This window comes from Bombyx mori, chromosome 15 (assembly GCF_030269925.1).
Source record: "Bombyx mori chromosome 15, ASM3026992v2".
In the NCBI taxonomy this organism is placed as follows: Eukaryota; Metazoa; Arthropoda; class Insecta; order Lepidoptera; family Bombycidae; genus Bombyx; species Bombyx mori.
Window position 1 is genome coordinate 9271625 of NC_085121.1, and position 22286 is coordinate 9293910.

Consider the following 22286-nt stretch of genomic DNA (forward strand, 5'->3'; position numbering starts at 1 on the left):
TCGAGCTCTCTGTTTTCTAGCATGTGACCAGGAGATGTATGGCAAGGTAGAGAGCAAGGGGGCATGTATAGTAAGGTCGACCGAAGAAGATATGGATGAAGTGTGTGAATGACTATATGAGAGAGAGAGAGGAGTGAGTGTTGAGATGACGGCTAATAGAAGAAGAGAATGGAAGAGAAAAAATAGCTGTGCCGACCCCACCTAGTGAGATAAGGTGGAGAAAAAAAAATTGTTTCTCTATCATTAATTTATACTATTATATATGTATTAGCTAACAACTGTTTAATAGGGTAAGTAATTAAATGGTGTAATGTAGCGAAATTTATCTAATTAAATACATAATAAATCTAAATCTTATCACATTACAACATAATGAAGTATTACGACAGTAGGCAAATATTATGAAGACAATAATTTAAATGCAATGTGCTTATCACGATTACTAAGAGAGCTATCAAGGAGAAAGAGCTGTGCGATACATAGTTTGCAAAATTTCTTACAGAAATACATTTTATTCTTTGTTTATCATGAACGTCGACGATATGACTACATTAATCAATTATGTGACATGACATGTGACAGCTGACTTAAGTCCAAATAGTACGAGATTGACAGACTAAGCCATGTAACTTTGCGTTAGCCTATGTGAATAAAATATACATCTATGTACTTTTTATAAGAGTTAACGTTCGTAGAATGTAGCACTACCTGGGACCTGTTACGCGGATTCCAGACAATCTGAAAGCCGCCACCATAACGTCGAAGTCTCAATCGTATTATACAACTACAGCAAGTTCTACGCTCTGTACTTAAAAGTAGGCAGCGGCACCTGATGGTGAATGGTTACCGTTGCCCAGCTGACGCCATGGGCAACGGTAACCATTCAGCATCAGGTGGGCTGTATATTCGTCTGCCTACAAGGTCAATAAAAAAAAACTTGGAAATGCCTATGTAAACTGGAACAGAATGATGATTAAATAAAAAGTGGGGTGGACGTTGAAAACAAAACTGGGTTTTAATTAAATTGAAACTTCTGTAAACACTAGACAGTATATGTCTATTTATATAACAATAGTTTTCGCTACTACTTAGAAATATCGGTCTGTACTGTAAACCACCATTAAAACATAGAATTTAGTTTCAGAATTATTGCAGATATAAGCAGGGTGGTGGTACGATCTCAAAATGTGTCCTACTAGCACGCGAACCTTGAAGCCAATTTCAATGTCATTGGAACAATTGCTTTGCTACTAGGCTGCACTAAAAGTAACGGGAATGGAATGTTTCCACGTTCCTGTCATATTAAAATCTTTTTAATTGAAAACTCCTTGGTTTTAAAAATCGAATACCATTTATTTATTTAAAAAAAGATTCTCGGTCTTGTCACGAGGTTTTGTCAAACTTGTTTAGTCGTTGAGAAAATGGAATTGACTCGAGAAAATTCAAGAGCGATGATTTATTATGACTTTCGAAGTGGTTTAACACAAAAACAGTGTGTTGACCGGATGATTTCTGCATGATGGTGATGAAGCCCCATCCAAAACCACAATTTATCGCTGGTTTGCTGAGTTTCAACGTGGACGTGTCAAGCTCAGTGATGATCCCCGTCAAGGTCGTCCAAAAACTGCAGTCACCCAAGAAAACGTTGATGCTGTGTGTAAGCTGATTGAGGAAGATCGACATGTGACATACCGCGAAATTCAGGCAACTTTAGACATTTGCATGAGTCAAATACAAATAATCTTGCATGAACAATTAGGTGTAAAAAAGTTGTTTTCCCGATGGATACCGCATTCGCTCTGTGAAGAGCAAAAAGCGGCTCGCGTTACTTGGTGCGTCAGAACTCTCGAAAGATTCCACGCAGGATCCTCAAATGCTGTATACAACATTGTATCAGGTGACGAATCCTGGATATACGCGTACGAACCCGAAACAAAAAACCAGTCACGAGTTTGGGTGTTCGAAAATGATTTAAAGCCAACAAAAATTGTTCGTTCACAGAGTGTTGCAAAAAAAATGGTGGCCACGTTTGTCTCCAAAACCGGCCATGTTACGACTATTCCTCTTGAGGGACAAAGAACGGTTAATGCAGAATGGTATGCTAGCATTTGTTTGCCACAGGTCGTTTCTGAACTCCGTAAAGAGAACTGCAACCGCCGCATCATCCTCCATCACGACAATGCGAGTTCTCACACCGCGCACAGAACAAAAGAGTTTTTAGAGCAAGAAAACATAGAATTATTAGACCATCCGCCGTACAGCCCCGACCTAAGCCCTAATGATTTCTATACTTTCCCTAAAATAAAGAATAAATTGCGTGGACAGAGATTTTCATCACCTGAAGAAGCTGTGGACGCCTACAAAACGGCCATGTTGGAGACCCCAACTTCCGAATGGAATGGTTGCTTCAATGATTGGTTCCATCGTATGGAAAAATGTGTCAAATTTCGCGGAGAATACTTCGAAAAGCAATAAATACATTTTTAAATAGTAATGTTGTGTCACCTCATTAATTCCCGAAATTTTCAGTGCCGCCCTCGTACCGTTAATAAGAACGAATAATTGCTTCACGGCACATGCTGAGGAGTAGTAACAGCTTGCGAACTCGCCATACAACATCAGCATGATAATTTCAGAGAGTATTCAATAAGGAAATAACTCCTACACAGTAGGTTTCTTTGAGCTTAAGATAGATATGAATTATGTTTACGCTTAGAGCACATACGTACGTAGTAACATCATAAGAATAATATAAAATTTAAGATAAATATGCAGAGCTCAATAAAAATTATCTATCAAAGAGTAATGTTTTTTTTTATTCTCCTCTATCTTCTGGGTTGTAAAACTACTAATTGCTGAGCTTATATTTTTTCTTACTCTTTTGTTCGAACTGAGTTTTTTTCCACAAACTTTTCTAAGGAATAAAATTCCGTAACCCTTTTTACGATTTGCCTTTTCAATTTGCTTCTTGTGATGTATTTCCTGGTAAATCCGTGGATTTTAGAGTTCCTAATACTTATGATATTACTCTACAACAAGGACGAGCAATACACGGCACGCCAAGCATTTCTAAAATTGAATTTATTTTATCGACTTTCTCCCGTCAATTCGTTTTTCTGTTTTCATTTTGCAGTAAAATTTGTATATGAAATCATTACTTTTTTTTAGTTTTATATTTTTTATTCTAATGATTATTATAAATAAAGTTTCGTAAATTATTAATAAGAGTAAAAGAAAGTGAGGTCCGCCGAAAAATATTTAAATTTAAAATAGTCCATTGATTAAAAAGGTTGCTCACCCCTGCTCTACAAGAACACATAATACAAAAGATTAGAAAAACATTTTTTGCGGTTTCATTATCCAGTGAGGGATCAGGAATACATTTGCATGTATTAAACGCGTTTTCTCATAGCTATTCATTATTGTGGTGAAGTTTGATTATATTTTACGTACCAGATCCAGTTAGTTCTTCGGACTCCTTCTGCTCATCTTCTTCAACATCAACCTGGCTTCCATCGTGTGTTGTACTAACACTCGTTTTGGACTGTAAATAAATTAAAGTAAGTACTTCTCGTCTCATTCATTGGATATTAGGTAATGTGGTAAGACTATCGTATAATGGTTCCTGGTAAGTATTACATGCGTATTGCAGTAACTTTATAAAGTCACAATCGAAAACCGTATTGAAATAAATAATTATTTTAACTATTTAACTGTGCACCTTCCGGTAAATGGTTATCGGTGCCCATAGAGACCAAAAATGCCAGTCTTATGTATTGTTAGTTTAAATGAATCGTCTATTATCAAAGGTGGCAATCTGTGCATTTGGACAAAAAAATGTTATTGATACGTCAATACAGATTGATTTGAATATAATCGTCTCCTTCAAAGAATACGGTTCAAAACCTGCATTAAATAAAGGTTAATACTTAACCTGTTATTTATCTAAGATGTCGTTCAGGAGAATTTTGTGACTGCCAATGGAATACAAAGTCAATAATTCGTTTTTCTGATTTACCAATAATTGTCCAAAAGTCACATTGCCGGCTTTGATAATAGTCGACTCAAATACGGTGTAAAACATATTTTAGTTTCCAGTTAAAACCGGTATTTGGCTTTTTTCCCTTGCGAACGATGACAAATTATGCACACAAACATGCTGAGGCAAATAAACTTTTTCAGTAAATGGTAGTGACCGCTGATTCATCGTTTTCTTTGAAGATATTATTTGTAAACGATGACAAACGGTAAACCATATATTTATTTCTATAAACATTAATAAGTGAAGTGATTCCTTATAGCGTGGTATTGTATTGTATCCTTATATTGTTTAATAAAACTGTTTGCAGAAGTGCCTACTATGTCACTTTATTGTTTTGTCCTCCTCGTTGAAATCGCCAAATTCGACGAAGAGTGCGAACTAGAAATAACCCAATGGGCTTCTCGCTGGGTCGGCTCAGTGGGTTACGATTCCGATCCGGTAGTAAATTATGCAAAGCACTGCTCTTGCTAGGGCCAGTGTTACCAAACTCTCTCGGGTTCAGCCGTGTAGTCGGAATAGCCCCTTAGACTAACAACGATTAGGTAAAAAAATAAAATATTTTAAAATAATAATAACAAAGATAGCGATCAAAAATAGAATCGGATCGCCCTTAACGTCCTTTCGCCGTCAGACACAGTGATAAGATATACTCAATTCATATATTCACAATTACTTTCTGTAGCTACCTACCTACTTTTTACTTATTTAGACTTCATTGGCCACAAGATGGTATAAATTATTTTACACAAAACACACAACGGTTACAAATGTTACAGGCTAATAACTTTAATTTACATACTGTATGTTTATATGTATATTATGAATATGTATATGTATATATATTGTAATTTATTAAAATACGCATTTTTTTAATGGTTGAGAGATGAATTCGAATTTTATTTCATAATATGAATGCATGTTTCAAAAATACATACCTGAATGGAGATAGTTCGTTTCCTGAGATGTTTTAGATTTTTTTCATCGGGTTCATCTTCCTCTTCCATTTCAGAAAAGAGTGGACAGCGTGACGCCTCTTCGAATTTTCCTTGCATTTCAATTTCTCCCTAAGTAACAATGAACAAAATCCATAGGTATTGAAATATTGATAAGGTTACCGTAATTTCATCAATATTTAATGAATAATAAATAGGTCTTCACCTATATAGTTGCCGTTAGAAAGTTGAAAATATGTATGGCTGAAAATTAATTCTAAATTCAAATGAATTTTATGTTAAACACATTGAATTGTATTTTCAAAATTAGGAATTTCTTTTATTGACTAGTGTTTTTTTGTTTTCACGACATTTGTTTATTTTTAATCAATATGTACATATTAAAAATACGATTAATTAAGGAATAGGTGTTTCCGTCGCCTTAGCAATACCGCACAAACAGTTCACAACATTAATGACGTGGGGGAATGAATATTACAAACGAACGCATGACACTTTATTAGTTAGAACGCTTCTGATATCGATATTTTTATTTAAAAAATGAACCCGTGGTCCGAAAACTCAAGTCAACGAAAAGGGAATAAAGGCGATAGTCGAACCTACTGAAACTGCTACTGCTTTAGCAGCTTTCAACGTTAGCATCAAAATAATCTTGGTCTATTTGCGTCAAGTTGGCAAGGTCAAAAAAACTTCATAAGTGGGTTCCGCTCGAACTGGATGGTCTGCAGCATGACGACCGCGTTAATGCGCGTGTGCCTTGCTTTTCTTAACAGAAACAAAAACCAAGGGATTTGGAACCGCATTATCACTTGCGATGAAAAATGGTTTCTTTTTGATAATCGTCAACGGTCATCATGTCGGTTTGACCCTGATTCAGCAACTAGGCTATGCCCAATACCGAAAATATACCACTAAGAAAGTCATGGTCATAAGAGCTTCTTACCGAATGGGACCAACATTACTACGGATCTGTGCAGTGAGGAACTGGATATAATGATGGAAAAGCTGGCGAATCTCATCCAGCCTTAGTCAATCGCTCGTCCCCGTAACTCCAACACGACAACGTTCGAGCTCATATGGGCTAACAGACGCTACAAGAGCTACGTATTGGAAGTTTTGCGTCATCTACCGTACTTGACTGAACTTACACTAACAGAATTCTACTTTTACTACTACAAAAGTTGAAACTACTTCTTTGCAGCGAAAAAATTCAATACCCGAGAAGGCAGTACAAAATGCATTTGAAGAGTTTGCTGGCTCCCGTACAAATGACTCGTTCAAGAAGGACATTGAAAAACTATCAATGCGCTGGCAGAAATGCATCAATACCATGGGTGCATATTTTGATTGATAGAAATATAAAATATTTATAAAAAAATATCTTTGATCTTCTCTATACTAAACGGCAATTTCATAAGTAAATACCTAATATTAATGAAATATGTAGAATGTTTCAACTGAATCAAACAAGGAATCGATATGAGTTGAGGATAACATGTTTAAAAATTGATAAAAATCAGCTATGTCATATTACAAAAATGTGTTGTCAAAATGTGTTGTGGCCAGTTACTGTCATTGAATTCAATCTACTAAAATAAAATTGATCTTGCTCATTGTTTGTGTGTAATTTTGAAGAGAATATTGAGGTCAGAGAATCCTACTTTTAATTTATGATGTTTGTCATGGCTCGTCACTAAAGTATGCTACTACATATCTTTACTTTATCCATAGTAGCAATACAATTAAAACCAGCTGTTTAAACAAAATAAACTAAAAGTGTTATAGATCAACAATATATTGATAAATAATTAAAACAATTAAAACAAGTGGTTTAGTAATAAATACTAGCAGCAATTCATTAAATCAATACTACTAAAATTGCATTTTCTCGAGAAAAATATAATAAAATACACAAGGATTCAATTCAATAAGATGTGTAAACATGACTATTAGTGTATTATATGCAGGTGGGCTGACTCATTTTAAACTTAATCTAATAGCAGTGTAAACTAACTTACCTAATCGTTTTGGAGTAAATCATTATACTAATATAAACTTAGGTGTGTTCTTTGTGTGTACCTAACTAAATAACTAAAAGATGCGCACACGGACTTGACTTTCCACGCCGGGATAGTGGTATCCACCCGCGCGGGTTCATAATACTTCCTACTACCAATAAATTACTGTTGAAGATCAATATGCTAGTACAATACTCAGAAAATGCTGTGGCCCGTGCTCTGGTGAATCGATTGGTGGTCTTTAAGACACCCACGGGAATAGATGGAGTGATATTATTCAAACCCGAAACAATATACTCAGCTAGAATATAACCGAAGCAATATGTATAACTTTTATACTATCTTTTTCTATACCAAATCCATTATCCAATCTAATTGCAAATCCTTACTTAACCAAACCTAATGAAATTCAATTTATTGTCTTATTTTTATATGTTACGTTTATAAGGTCGATCTTTTTGTATCACTTTGTAAGTGGGATAACAATTGACCCACGGGCAAGGTTTCTTTAGTTTATTGGCTTAAATGTACGTTTTTAATTTGGGCATATGTATCACTTCAATCAACATTGGTAGATATTTTTAATACAGATAGAAGGCAACCATTTATTAGTCTACTTATTAAAGCACTACGATATGAGATCACGTGCTCAGACACAGATGCGTCAATAACGGGGCGTCCTGCGTCCATTAATTAGGTCAGGCGATATTGGCGATTTGTCGAGCCCACATGATTGGTGAAATTCCGAGGTATTTGACTCGACCCTTTTTTCCCCCAATTTCTCATGAACTGCTATTAGGACATCCGCGTTTCGTCGATGAGACACTTAACCAGATCATAATCGCATAATAATTCGCGTTAACTACTTTGACTTTGACATCCCCTATTGTCCTGATAACCGACTAATCTTCTAGTCCAATTCTTAGTAATGATCATATATAAATAAAAAACGTACCAGTATTATAGCATGCACGATAATATTGAAATGTCAACGAATGAGTTTACTAAGTCCACGACAATGAAAGTAGTAAATTTCTCGAAATTAAACTAAGTTTTAACTTTTAATCAAGGATTTATGTATATTGATACTTACATTACGCAGAATGATGACTTTATCAGCGGTTTTGAGGTGATGCAACTGATGTGTGACCAGAATGCGGGTGTGGTTCTGCAGCAATCCATTCACACATTCGGAAACGAGATGTTTGCCAACATGCGTGTCCACCGCTGACAATGGATCGTCGAGGAGATATATGTCGGCCTGTTGAAGAAATAAAACTTAGTCAACTTGATGAGTATATAAGTAAATACTTGAAGCTGGTGGTAGAACAACCGCAAGGTAGGTACCACCCCCTGCCTATTTCTTTCGTGAATCAGTAATACATTTCGGTTTGAAGGGTTGTAACTATACTGAGGCCTTCGAACTAATATGTTAAGGTGGGTGGTGGCATTTACGTTGTCGATGTCTATGGGCTCCGGTAACCACTGAACACCAGATGGGCCGTGAGGTCGTCCACCCGTCAAAAAAAAGACAAATTGAACGAGGTTATCTGGCTCCAAACTAGGATACCTTATAAATATAATTATAATACGTTTATAAATACCTATCATGTTATACATAGTAAACACAGACACCAAAAACAAGTAAACTTGTTGATTACAGGAATGTTCGTCCAAAGAGGGAATCGAATCCACGATCACGAACGGTCAGTGGCGCTAACACTGCGTCGTAGCCTAAAGGATAAGACGTCTGGTGCATTCGTATCTAGCGATGCAGCGGTGTTCGAATCCCGCAGGCGGGTACCAATTTTCCTGATGAAATACGTACTTAACAAATGTTCACGATTGACTTCCACGATGAAGGAATAACACCGTGTAATAAAAGGCAATTACTGGTGGTAGGAGCTTTTGTGAGGCCCCCAAAAAAAAAAGTCAGTCTTCATTTATTTGCATTATGCAATACCATTACACGGCGGCTTTTTTTTTGCCTTAACTCAAAGTACTGATTATCTATTTGATACATAGACGCCGTCAATGTTTACACGCTATTTGACTTAAGCTGGATTAATAATAATTTATGGAAATAAAATCTTTTCCTTAAACCGAAACTGATAAAACGTACATATGTCATCGCCAGATTTCATAACCGTGACATAGCATTTTTCAATTTGACGAATAAGGAACTACATAGTTGTAATGACTTGCAAAATTTTGAAAATAGCTAAACTCATGTTTGAGAAAATGCTAGATGAATATATTGATAGGTTATGAATATATGACACTAAATATACCTTCTAGTAGATTTATAAATTGAAACTAATGAAATAAAAGTTTTTTTTTTTAAATAAAAGTACCCGTAATTCATCACTTCGTTCGTCACTTAGCAAAAAATATAATAAATAAATCTTTAGAACAGAATACGGTTGTGTAATGAAAAAATTGTAGGATTTAACTAAATATGATATATAATAAATTATATTATACAACTGAGATGTCAGTTTTAAACATTTTTTTATGAAATTACTTGTAACAATTTATTTCGCGTAAATTTGGAACGTATTTTTTTCAACAAGCAATTTAGCAACGCAACGTGAATGTGTAAAAATGATATTATTATGAAACTCCTTGGGAATGACATGTCGTCATTTTGTCAAGACCTTTCGTATCTTAGAATTTAGATTGTATTATTAATACTGTCTTGCGATAAATATTGTTAAAACAAACATTATTTTTTATAATAATATATTTATTACTACAGTGTGCGTTACTGTACATATTAATATAATATAACAACAATTTTAAAAATTGTCTCCATTGTCTAAGGCCAAGCTTTATTTACAATCTATTAAACTTTGTAGCCAGTAATTATATATGTTGCATATATTCGTGCAAATTGCAATCGATACGCACATAAATTTCTATATGTATTTGTATGTGTAAAATTTGTTGTATTTTCTTATAGGCATAGTTGGCATATGTTTCCATTTAGCTGTTTTATTTGACACCTATGCCAGACAAATAGATCAACCGTTCTTGGGACCGATAAGCCTCAGATCTTCAAAAGAAGCTATGTTAGAAGATATACGCTATGCGCTATGATATAATTATAATGGTTGGGTGAAGATAACAAATACTAGAACTAAGGACGGAAAATAGGTCAATTGCTGAACTGTCAATGATCATTGAATGTGTGGTGGGTAGCTATCATACAACGCAAGATATTTGTCAGATGCCTGAATCTCGCTGACAACATTTTCTAGACAAACTTGCATAAAGTTCCGAACAACAATAGTCACCGGTCATCGTTCTTGTCGAACCCGTCGCTTGCGACGAAGGGCTCGATTAATAAATTAACCCTCAGACACAGCCCACATTAGTTCCTCACCGGATCTTCTCAGTGGGTCGCGTTTCCGATCCGGTGGTAGATTCTGCGAAGCACGGCTCTTGCTAGGGTTCGTGTTAGCAACGTCGTCAGGTTTGAGCCCCATGAGCTCACCTACTAGTTAAGGTTACGCTGATACAGCCTCTCAAGGCTATCAGCTTAGGTAGTAAAAAAAAAAACAACATTCGGACCGTCGGCCTACAGCGCAATATCACCCGCTCGGTGGAAGATCTTTCCTTTAGTCGTTTAAGCCTTTCCACAAATGCGACGATATCTGTGTAATCATTTAGAAACTAGAAGCGATGTAAATTTAACTTACTTGTCTGTAGCAGGCACGCGCGAGTCCCACCCGCGCCCGCTGCCCCCCGCTGAGACTGGTGCCGCGCTCGCCGACCAGCGTGCAGTCTCCCGCCGGCAACTGCTCGAAGTCCCGCAGCAGAGCGCACGCAGTCACCACCTACAAATAAATCAGTGGCTCCTGATTTTATCTACTGTCCACTTTGTGATTTAATTATTTTTTAGCGCCTCCAAATTTTTCACCGACTCAAAAGCCACTATAGCGAGAGCTCAGCCGGTGTCTAAGAGTCCCAGACGAAATCGCCTCCCAAACCTCAACACAACGCCCCTATCTTTTTTCTGGGTTTTTAAACCCCCCCCCCCCCCTTAGGCCTGCAGCGCCCACAAGGGGGCGTTATCGCCCACTTTGAGAAAGGCTGAATAAATAATAACAATAACAAATCAATGACCGATTAATTGTTATATCGGTATTATGTTTGCAGACACAAAAACGATTAGTCTCCGCTTTGATAACAGATAATGGAATCGAATTAATTGTCCTTTTTTATTAATCTTCGTATTAATTGTTAAAATCGTAATGTATGAGTTTACACTTAATGAATTATGAGTTATTGGTGTAGTTTCTAGCTTTATCTTTGAAAATGTTAAGTTTATAATTTTATCGAAGAAAACATGTCTACTTAGTCTGGCCATAAATACTGTTACAATAAAAAATAAAAAAAAATCTATTGCAAATAAAATTTATTACTTTTACAGTGTGTTAGTTTAATACATAATTATAAAATAATTTAAAGTATAAAAAGCTTATTCGAAGTGGTCTCCATTGGCTGCAATACAGTCCTTTAAACGTTGAGGCTAGTTATCAATAGAAGCACGCACTCTTTCCATGGGAAAATTTTTCACTACCAATCGTACGGATTCTTTTAGGGCCTCCAAATTATCATGGCGCTTAGAGCAAGCCGTACCCTCTACAACTGACCATAAATCATAATCCAGCAGATAAAGATCGGGACTAGACGACGGCCAGTCTTCAGCTCTGATGAAGTCCGAAACGTTCGTTTCCAACCAAGACTGCGTAGACCGAGCTTTATGACCTGGCGCCGAGTCTTGCTGGAAGAACCATTCTTGATTATTGAACATGGTGTTGTTAAGGGGCTTCATTACCTTCTCAAGAATGGTATCTTGATACACTTGGGCCGATGTTTTGATACCTTTTTCACAAAAGTATGGCTCAGTCGGATAGTGCCCACGGTGCACTCTGTCGACTAATAGGAAAACTTCCTTAGAGCATAAATACGGTCATTTTGTTTGTTAAAATGTTGCTCAATTGAAAAAAATTTCTCTAACAAAATTTTTGTATTACCTCCCTTTGCGTACCGCTTCAGTAGTTGTTTCGATTTTACCACCCTATTCTCTTTTAAATTATCAGTTAAGATATCACCAGTACGTCTCCTAAAGGCTGCAAGTCCTAAGTCATCTTTCAAAATACGCGACATGGTTCTAGGTGCTATCTTCATCTCCCGAGATAAAATCTTTTGCTTTCGGACAGGATTTCGAATTCTTTCCCTTACTGCTGGGACCACCTTTTTCGTATGAACACTACGTGGACGGCCAGAACTTTTTCTATCACAAACAGGGGAGGTCTCATTGCACAACACAAACATTTTAATAATACCAAGCATTTTAATAATACCAAGTATGGAGAGTTTTAAAAATTGCATTTGGCTCCATACCTACTTTGTGTAATGCAATCACAGCGATTCGGTTCTGTTTATCACCCCACTCCATTTTAATATCGCAAAATATTGTACAGTATATTGGCGCTAAAATGAGAAAACTCAACAAGCAATCATATAACAACGACAGATTTCAAATTCAAATGTAATATTTTTTTGGAACGAAGTTCCTTATTATTTTTAATTGTAACAGTATTTATGGCCAGACTAAGTATTTGTTATTATATCATATTCGTCGACTAAATTAAGTGATTGGTTTTGGGTCATTTCATTTTATATTTTTTGTTTAGACAGGCGAATGAGTACAGGGCGCACCCGGTGTTAACAAAGTAACATCGCAACGTGAATTGCGCCACCCACCTTGTGACCTGATCTTTAACTCAATTAATTGTAGAGTAATTTTACAAATTATAACTTTTGAGAGTATGGTTTTTATTGCATAATATCATTCATGAAGACGAGTCATTATTTTCATTAGAAAAATTGGTACCTGTCTTCGGATTCGAACACCGGCACTGTCGCATCGTTTCATACGAATGCACCAGGAGTCTTATCCTTTAGGCCACGACGACTTTAATATACTACATACACATATAATTTACTACATTTATACAATTTAAATTGAATTGACCTTCAATTAAGCAGATCGCCAATTCAAATTGTTTAGTGTGCACGTGCAGACCGTGCAGTGCATGTTTGAACTTGTAATAAAGATTATTGTTATCTTCGTATCAATCGATCAACAAGATTCGAAAATAGCATTCACCTTACCTTCTTGTAACGTGTTTTATCGTATGGTAAGCCGAACAAGATGTTCTGTCTAATCGTCGCCACGAAGAGCCACGGCTCTTGACTTGCGTAAGAAATACGCGCACCATCCAATGATACGGTCCCCTGAGATGGCTTCAGTTCTCCCAGGAGCACTTGTAGCAGAGACGACTACAACGTTTAAAATGAAAGTTACATCTACTATTGAGACACCAGTTAAGAGCAAAGATTCTTGTGAACAATACTACCTACCTTACCGGCACCAACGAGACCGGCGATCCCAACAAATTCTCCTGGTTCAGCGGAAAACGTAATGTTTCTCAATGTGTGGACTATTGGATCAGTTGACCAACTGGCCGAAACTCCGGTCAAACTTAAACCAGTTGATTTCGATTTAATTTTCTCAGTGTCTTTTGCGTTTCCATTGGTCAAAATGAGTTTAGAGTCCATTGCGGCTTTGATAGGCTCATTTTGCTTAGTTTGTTCTAACTCGTCCAACAACAGAAATTCCTATTCGAAAAATTTTATTATGTTGAAACATACTTTATCCAAGAGCCCAAGATAATGACGATAGCGCGTATATTAACGCGATGAGTAGCAATACTATCAAATTTGTACATCATTGTATTCAATTATAGCACTTGTAATCCATGATTAGTATTCTAGTAACTAACTAGGTACTTCAGATAATTACGTACTTTGATTTGATTACGTTAAGTACATGTTACATTAAATTTCATATCATTATTTACTGATTTTTAAGTGTTAAGAGCAGTTTTAATAAATGTATATTTTTCAAAACATTCAACTTTCTACGATCCCTAAGCTAGGACTTTCAATAGACATTCTGTTGATAACTTGTAGCCCATAGTTAACGTGAATGTTGCTGCTCACAATGAGACATAAGGTTTGAGTCTGAAATGCTTTGGTATAGCCGTTATATCTGCAAACGAGACCGAAATAATTCTTTATTTTATTTAAGAGATAATTCTTCTGCACTTCTGTTTATCTCTGGATTGCCTCTTATATGAATAAACCAAATTTGAAAACTATTTTGTGTTTGATTGTTTACCGGTTTTATTTTTATTTTTTTGTGTAATTCTTAATTGCACGGATGATGGCGACGTTTAAAGTGAGTATTTTAAGATAATATTACGGAGTTGAGTCGTACGGTATATATTTGTGTATGATTGGTAGGTAGTGTCTAGTCTGATCATGTCCATATCCGAAACATAGACAACATGAAGCTAAAGAACAAGCAACGGTAATCTGCCACCGTTAGGTATTTTTTATGACTATTATATAGGAATAAATAATATGCTAATCTTAAAAATGTCAACAATTTTAAAATAACTAACCTCCAAACGACTCACTGAGACTTTTGACTCAGCAAGAAATGCTAAAGCCAAGGGAAAGAATATGTTACAGGCGAGTTGCAAAAGATTGAAGTACTGCACTAATGAGAAAGTTATTTCTGAACGTATTTCGCCCCCCATCACTACGAATGCGACGATGGCCGCGAAAAGTATGAAACGCTCCGTGAACACGCTCAGTGCTGTTGAAAAACCTTTGATCATGGACGTTCGCATTATGTAATGCACTTCGAGCCTGTAAACGGAAAATTATGAGCACTACCACAAACATGGCACGACATATTTACTTTTTTTTATGACGTAAACGACTGACTGCCTTACTTTCTCAGTTTATCAACGAGTTTCTCAAACGGTTTTTCCCAAGCATACATTTTGATTACTTGAACTCCGTTCACCAATTCGCTCATAACTTTTACTCTCTCATCGGTGCGTTTCGCAATTTTTCCACGAAGAACACCTTGCATATTACTTAGATACGCTGAAAGGTTACAATGAATTATATAATTTTGTAAAATCGCAACACATTTTATTTGTTTGGGAACAAACGAATGATTATAATTTTGATTGCCATGATTAAACCACATGTTTAATCCACAATTCGATATAGTGTAAATGAACTTTAACAATGACTAAGAATGTCGGTAAGTTTCTTTGTCTTGTAACTTTTTTTATTTGTAAACACAATTTGACCTAAATATGTATTTACAACTGTACTACATTCATTGAAAAATGCTAGATGTAGTTACATGCGTTGTTTCTATCAAACACAAGGAAAACTAGTTTTAAACGAAAACAAAATTAATTGTAATGTTTTACATAAAGTATAGATAAGTGCTTCATTGATAGTGACTTCTTTTTTTTATTTATTTTTTATTTCTTTGTTGGGTGGACGAGCTCACAGCCCACCTGGTGTTAAGTGGTAACTGGAGCTCATAGACATCTACAGCGTAAATGCACCACCCACCTTGAGATATATGTTTTAAGATCTCTGTATAGTTTTAAAAATACTGTAGGCAGCAGCTTGGCTGTACCCCTGGGCTTGCTTATGTCAATGAGTCACGGTAAGCTCTCACCATTAGAGAAGCCGTCAGCTAGTATGTCGACAAGGGTAATAAAAAAATTGATTTATTTGTCTTTCAATTGAAATTTATGATAATATTTGACATACCTTGCACGACAACTGTTTGTAAAAATATTACAATGAGCGCTGCAAGTGTGGCCCAGCCTATATGCTGCCAGACGAGATACGAAACAACAGGTACAACAATAGGCATTACCCAGATGTAATTCAAAAACAAAACAACCAAATCAAATCGATTAACATCGTTTGACATCAGATTAATCACTTGACCGGGCTCTGTTTTAGCTAATCCTGTCCTGTCAAGTTTGAGAATCTGTAACCAGAACGTTTTTTTTGTAGAAAACCCACTTTGTCGTTAAAGTATACATAAAATAAACAAACAAAATTTTACTTGCCTTTCTATATAGTAACGAGCAGCTAGCAATCCTTATCCGCATACCGACTCTCCCCTGACTAAGTTGTAAATGATTTAACATTAAAGACGTCGTTATACTCAAAAAGTTCATCAAGAAATTGTAGATGTGAGCGTTTTTATAATTTTCAGGTGATTTTTCTCCAGAGAAATATCCGATAAACAATGCTAGTGTAAACGGAACCAGTGGCCTGGAAATAATGTTCTATTTTAAAATCGTGTCTTTTAATTTTTTGTTGCCAGATTGTTGGACGAGCTCACAGCCCACCTGGTGTAAAGTGGTTACTGGAGCCCATAGACATCTACAACGTAAATGCGCCACCCATCTTAAGATATAAGTTCTAAGATCTCAGTATACTTATAGTTACAACGGCTGCCCCACCCTTTAAACCGAAACGCATTACTGCTTCACGGTAGAAATAGGCAGGATGGTGGTACCTACCCGCGCGGACTCACAAGAGGTCCTACCACCAGTAGGTTGTCTTGCTGTTGTGTTGAATAAAATAACGATACGATAAAATATTTACCATAATACGATAAAGAGAAAACCAACAAATATGCCGCAAATCATATATTCGAGCCAGAATGAGCGAATGATCGCTTTCGAGAAAGATGGTTTTGTACCAGTCTGTTTGGCTCTTTCTAACTCTCTTTCCCAGGCTACTTCAAGACGATCGCCGAGTTGCTTCGAATGATCTGCCCCACGAGCCTGCCATAAGTCGTCGATAGAAATGCCCTGTTTATAACCCCTTTTGAATAAAGTAAAACTCCACCTGTGAACACCACAAAATTACATGTTTACATATTTTACAGGTTATGCAAACAATGCTTATCAACTGTTTTTTTTAATTGTTTTTATTTAATAAGGAAATTCAAGCGATATTCGTACTGTAGTCAAATTAGGTATGATTTACTGTTGATAAATTTTAATATATTTTTTAATTGCTTAGATGGCTGGACGAGCTCACGGCCCACCTGATGTTAAGTGGTTACCGGAGGCCATAGACATCTACAACATAAATACCTTGAGATATGAGTTCTAAGGTCTCAGTATAGTTACAACGGCTGCCCCACCCTTCAAACCGAAACGCATTACTGCTTCATGGCAGAAATAAGCATGGTGGTGGTACCAACGCGTGCGGACTCACAAGAGGTCCTACCATCAGTACGCAAATTATAATTTCGCAGGTTTGATTTTTATTACACGTTTATTTCTTCACCGTGGACGTCAATCGTGAACATTTGTTAAGTACGTATTTATTAGAAAAATTGGTACCCGCCAGCGGGTTTCGAACACCGATGCATCGCAAGATACGAATGCACCGAACATCTCCTTCATCATCCTTTAGGCCACGAAATTAAATAATTGACAGAAAACGGAATGTATGTACCTATGTACCTTTACAGTATTTTTTACTCTTATTTAAATTTCAATATTTTTACTTGTTAAAATAACTTACTTAATTAAAGTTTATTAAATAATATATTTAATAAACTTACTTTCATGGTTTATTAAAAATATCTGTTTATTCAGTTTTGCATATCAATGAGTAAACAAGTTTATATATTTTTATTGGATAGATGGTTAAATGAGCTCACGGCCCATCTGATGTTAAATGGTTAAATGTCGCTACCTACCTACCTTGAGCCATAAGGCCGAAGTATCGTTTGTGTTGTAAAATGACTGTTTTATACACACATTTTAATTAAAATGTTTCGCGTCAGAATTAGGCAGAGTAGTGGAACCTACCTGTGCGGGTTTCAAATAGTCACCAACAGTAGAAATATTTAAATTGTATACGTTTGGACAGTTTGTATGTGATAAGAAATCGAAAATAAACATTTAATACCGGTTTCGGGTTTATAACCTTCTTGGCATTTGGAAAAAACCAAAATTGTGTGTTTACAAGCTACAACTTAAGAATCGAATTCTATATTTTTAAATGGTAATTTTAGAAAAATTACACTTTCATTTTTAAACTATCCTACCTAATGATTTGAATAATTTACACAGAAGTTTTCTTTAAAACTATGTCAATATGATAACACAGAGCAATGAATTCTTCGTCTGCGTGCAACGCAATCTATTAGGTACACTCCACATTTTCATTACTTTTATGTTTACATCCGTGTACGCTATGAAACTGTAAAATTTACGTTAACCTTCCAAAAAAGTAGAAATATTCTGTACAAATAATTAGGGAGGTTGTATTTGATACTCAATTTTTTAATTTTTAATTTTTGTTTCTATTCGTATTTTTTTCTGGCCTCAAATATCACCTATTAATACATAATCCAAAGTATTTTTGTAACTATAATATGTTTCCAAATACTAAAAATATTGTGTTGGAAGATTTAAAGTTTTTTTTTTTATTCGATTCCTTTTAAACATTTTTTTTTGTTGCTAAAACTTCGTTATACAATGAAATAAATTTTTGAACAAACATCATCCAAATCAAAATTGATGGATACCAACTATCTATTTGATATGAATGACCCAAATACCCTTGACAGATAACAAACAACAAGTCATACCATGCTTTTTAAAAATCAATTAGTTCATTTAGAGTCCACAGTAATGTAATTATTAAAACGATAGGTATGTACATAGGCTTCATTTAATAAATTCTTATTGTTTTCCATTTCTATTGGCGTAATACTTAAGTCGTTTCGGCTCCGGAATCGGTTCCCTGACAGCCCTTTCGAGTGATAACTACCATCATCATTATCAGCCCACAGATGTCCATTGCTGGAAAAGACCTCCCCCAAAATCCGCCACAAAGACCAGTTTGGCGCAGCCCGCACCTTTACTATCAATAATAATAATAATATGTAACAGTAAACAATTGTGCTATTGTAAACTGACTGTAACATACTGACGCGAGGGCTAGACGGACATAATGCAATTTACAAGGATTTTGTTGTATGGCACTTAAGTGTAGAATGGTAAAGAGATGGAAACCTAAAATAATATTTATTTAATGAATAGTAATAAGAAAAAACGTAGATAATGATCGTCGAAACAATTTCACCGTTATTGATTAAAACAGTAGGTACCGGTATTTATTAGAATTACAGCATTCTACTGTACATCACTTATTGACATGCATTCCAAATACAAAAAAAAAACTGTGCGACATGAATACCAATATTTCATAATACGTAATATGCTTGCTATGCGTAATACGCTGAAACAGGATGCGTGAGTCGACGAAAACAAACCATCACTCCGGTTATTCTCTTACTGATTAAGGGCCTATTAAGGTATATAGAACGCTAAGGAGTCTTGTTGGAACCCGTTTTAATGGTGCACAAACGACAATAATCTAAGCTTTGCGTCGCTTTTGGAAGACAGCAATGACAAGGGCAGAGCCAAGTCGCACGCCTACTGCTAAGTTCTCTCCGTAAGTCTCATTTGAAGAGGAGGAATATGTCATAGCGCTCACGAATTACGGTCGCGAGGATTTAATTCCAAAGCAGGATGGTACGTGGCAGAAAAAATCTCAAACATACTGTGGATGAACGCAGTGGTTCTAGTTCCCGCGGAGGGCGATGCGATAGTAGAAACGATATAATGGTATTTCATCAAAGAATTCCTTAGAGTACTCCCCATAGAACATTCGGTACAAAACACAGAGAGAACCGAAGTCCCCCAGGAATCAGACCCAGATATTCCAAACGACCTACAATCTGACTTTTTAGATCAAGTCTATTCGATTTAATCCGTTTTATTTTCGAATCGGCATAATATTACACTTGCTCCTAAAATCTGCGTTCCTGCCTGTTCGGAAACCATTCCTTTGGCGCGAATTTCTGAGGAGGAAGAATTATTCTCTCAAGTTCTCTCACAGAATACTTTTTCATATATTTCTGAACGCGACTTCTCACAACCACCTTTTTCATTTTAAAGGTTTTCTAATTTAAATAATTGTTACAAATTTGTAAACGTGGAGCACTTACAAGATTATAATATGTAGAATGGTTCTTTAGTAGCATTACCTACACAGAATGTATAAATACAAATGAGCTTTAAAAATCTTTTATAGATTTTGCAAAATCTACTTTTCTAATAGTAGTGCAAAATGTACGTAGTGATAATCCAAAGATTATTCTTGATATATTCTTGGTTCTAAGTAATTTCCTTTTCCCTTGTTATTTATTTATGAGCTCAGTCCGTTTTCCCGATTTCCAGTGATTTCCGTCCTTGACGTTGCCATTAATGTCAATCAACATTCGTTATTGTCAAAGCCAAACATCAACAAAGTTAAACAAACACAGTACATATTACAACATACATACGCACGCATATTCGGCAATTGTTAGAATTCTAGAATTTCAAAAAATCACAATTGGTAATAAATGAAAGTATATGTAGGTACGTGTCTGTTACATTTTTATATTTTTGTGTTATGTTCAGGTTGATGATTGAAATAGGTGATTAATTAAAATCATTTGTGAATTTTTGTTTGGTATGTTTCACATGGTTTGATAGATAGGTAAGTACTTTGTACTATAAAATTATATACCTATTTATAACTTTATAAGCTTAATGCTTATATCTTTTTATAATTTAATAGCATTAGCGACAAATTGAAAAATGTGATACGTGGGTAAATAATAATTTTAATGTTCTGGGTCTTTTTTCAGTGTTAATCTTACGAAGTACCTACCTACCACATAACTTACATTTCTAAATTTTCATCAACATTGTACTTACGTTAAAAACGTCTTCGACAGGATATTAGCTTCATCGTGAGGATTCTTATTGTTCAACACTACTTTTGACTCCATTTTGTAATTTTAATTTAGCTAAAACAGTTAAACGAGCTGTTGTTTTTATAAAACTTTTTATAGGTTATGAAATATTAAGTCATAAATTTAGTTCACACTGAAACAATCGAGCTTACGTGTATTTATAATCACAAATAGTTTTCGCGTCCTGTTATTTCGAGGCACAAAGTATTAAACCTCAATATTGCTTAGCAACAGTAGAGCGTTTAGAATTTCGAGATACTCCGGCCAATTTCATTTACAGCTCAAAGTACCAGCTATGAACATTCCTAATATTAGTAGTCTTAACATTTACATTTTTAAAGGAATATAATTGCGTATTAAGTTGTTTAAAAAGTGTTTAAAGCGACACTTCCTTAAATTATATCACAATCTTTTTAAAAAAAAAACAACAAACTACCCAAGCGAGTAGCTTCGGCAAAGCCGACGTACTGGCTTTATATATATTATGCGAGTAGACAATATTCTGATACTGGCGTAAGTGACGTAGCGTGTGAGTGAATCTCGAGTAATGATTACAAGTCTTAAGTGTATTATCTATGAACAAGTCACAAAATTAGATAAATGTGTGTGTAGGTATTTATTTAAGCAACGGATAGCGAAATAGGGGCGTTCGCTCCGGGTGCTTTGTATCAATATTGTAAACCGCAATAGATGGTAATAAACTATCGATCCAACTACGATTCGATTTTTGTATTTTTAGCGTCAATCAAAGTTTGTTTTGATAGAGCATAAAACTTTTTACATTGGCCAATTTAATTTTTTTCTCTAACCATTCGCTGGTAGCCTAAGCGGCTATTTCAGCTACGTCCGGTCGGTTAGGTGAGCTCACGGGCTCAACCTGAGAGAATTTGCTAACACTAGCTCTATCTAGCAAGAGCAGTGCTTCGCAGAATTTACCACCGAATCGGAATCGCGACCCCCTGCGGCTTAGCGTTGCCCCATCGCGGTCGGGTAATTAGCGGCCGCCACGTTAAGAAGGTTTTTGTGACGCGCCGTTTTGTTGAAGTAGCGTTCTGACGCTTCGTTAGGATACTTACATATCGGCACTCGATTTAGGTGGTCGTGAAAAATCTACATTCTTCATACCACGGGGCTCCGATGGTTTCCTTCGAAAACGGGATTGGATTACCTGGAGAGTTAATGTGTGTACAGGCCGCGTGAGCGAACACTACACTTGTATTGGTCATGACGGACATATGCAAGTTTGGAAGGGATAATTTACTTCCCTTGCAGATCTGCAAATCATGGGGTAGAGTCGACCGAGTAGGAACGGGGCTCGGTCGCGCACTCACTTAATTTGGGGCCCGAATGTCACCCCTCTGTCGAAGGTGACGCCTAGATACTTACTTGACCTTCAAAGTCCGCGGTAATGGGCTGGCGAAAGATTTTAATGGCGGAAATGGAGTACCGCGCTTATTTCGTCACAAGTT

At 35.9% G+C, this 22286-nt stretch overlaps 1 protein-coding gene across 2 annotated transcripts in view; it reads right to left on the reverse strand.

Annotated features, from left to right (window-relative positions):
- The window catches only part of LOC101744514 (ATP-binding cassette sub-family C member 4), a 42896-nt gene extending 21531 nt beyond the window's left edge, over positions 1 to 21365 (reverse strand). The window contains exons 1-13 of one of the 2 annotated variants that reach the window (XM_038015777.2): positions 20970 to 21365; positions 20780 to 20871; positions 16590 to 16835; positions 16046 to 16253; positions 15738 to 15963; positions 14891 to 15047; positions 14555 to 14804; positions 13449 to 13706; positions 13200 to 13367; positions 10715 to 10852; positions 8107 to 8274; positions 4978 to 5106; positions 3454 to 3544 (exon numbers count right to left, since the gene is read on the reverse strand). In XM_038015777.2, coding sequence (XP_037871705.1) covers positions 3454 to 3544; positions 4978 to 5106; positions 8107 to 8274; positions 10715 to 10852; positions 13200 to 13367; positions 13449 to 13706; positions 14555 to 14804; positions 14891 to 15047; positions 15738 to 15963; positions 16046 to 16253; positions 16590 to 16835; positions 20780 to 20853 — 2113 coding nt within the window. In that variant the 5' untranslated portion in view covers positions 20854 to 20871; positions 20970 to 21365. Of the gene's footprint in view, positions 1 to 3453; positions 3545 to 4977; positions 5107 to 8106; positions 8275 to 10714; positions 10853 to 13199; positions 13368 to 13448; positions 13707 to 14554; positions 14805 to 14890; positions 15048 to 15737; positions 15964 to 16045; positions 16254 to 16589; positions 16836 to 20779; positions 20890 to 20969 lie in introns of both variants that reach the window. The other variant, XM_021349664.3, reaches the window with a different exon arrangement.
- Between the last annotated feature and the right edge of the window lie 921 nt (positions 21366 to 22286).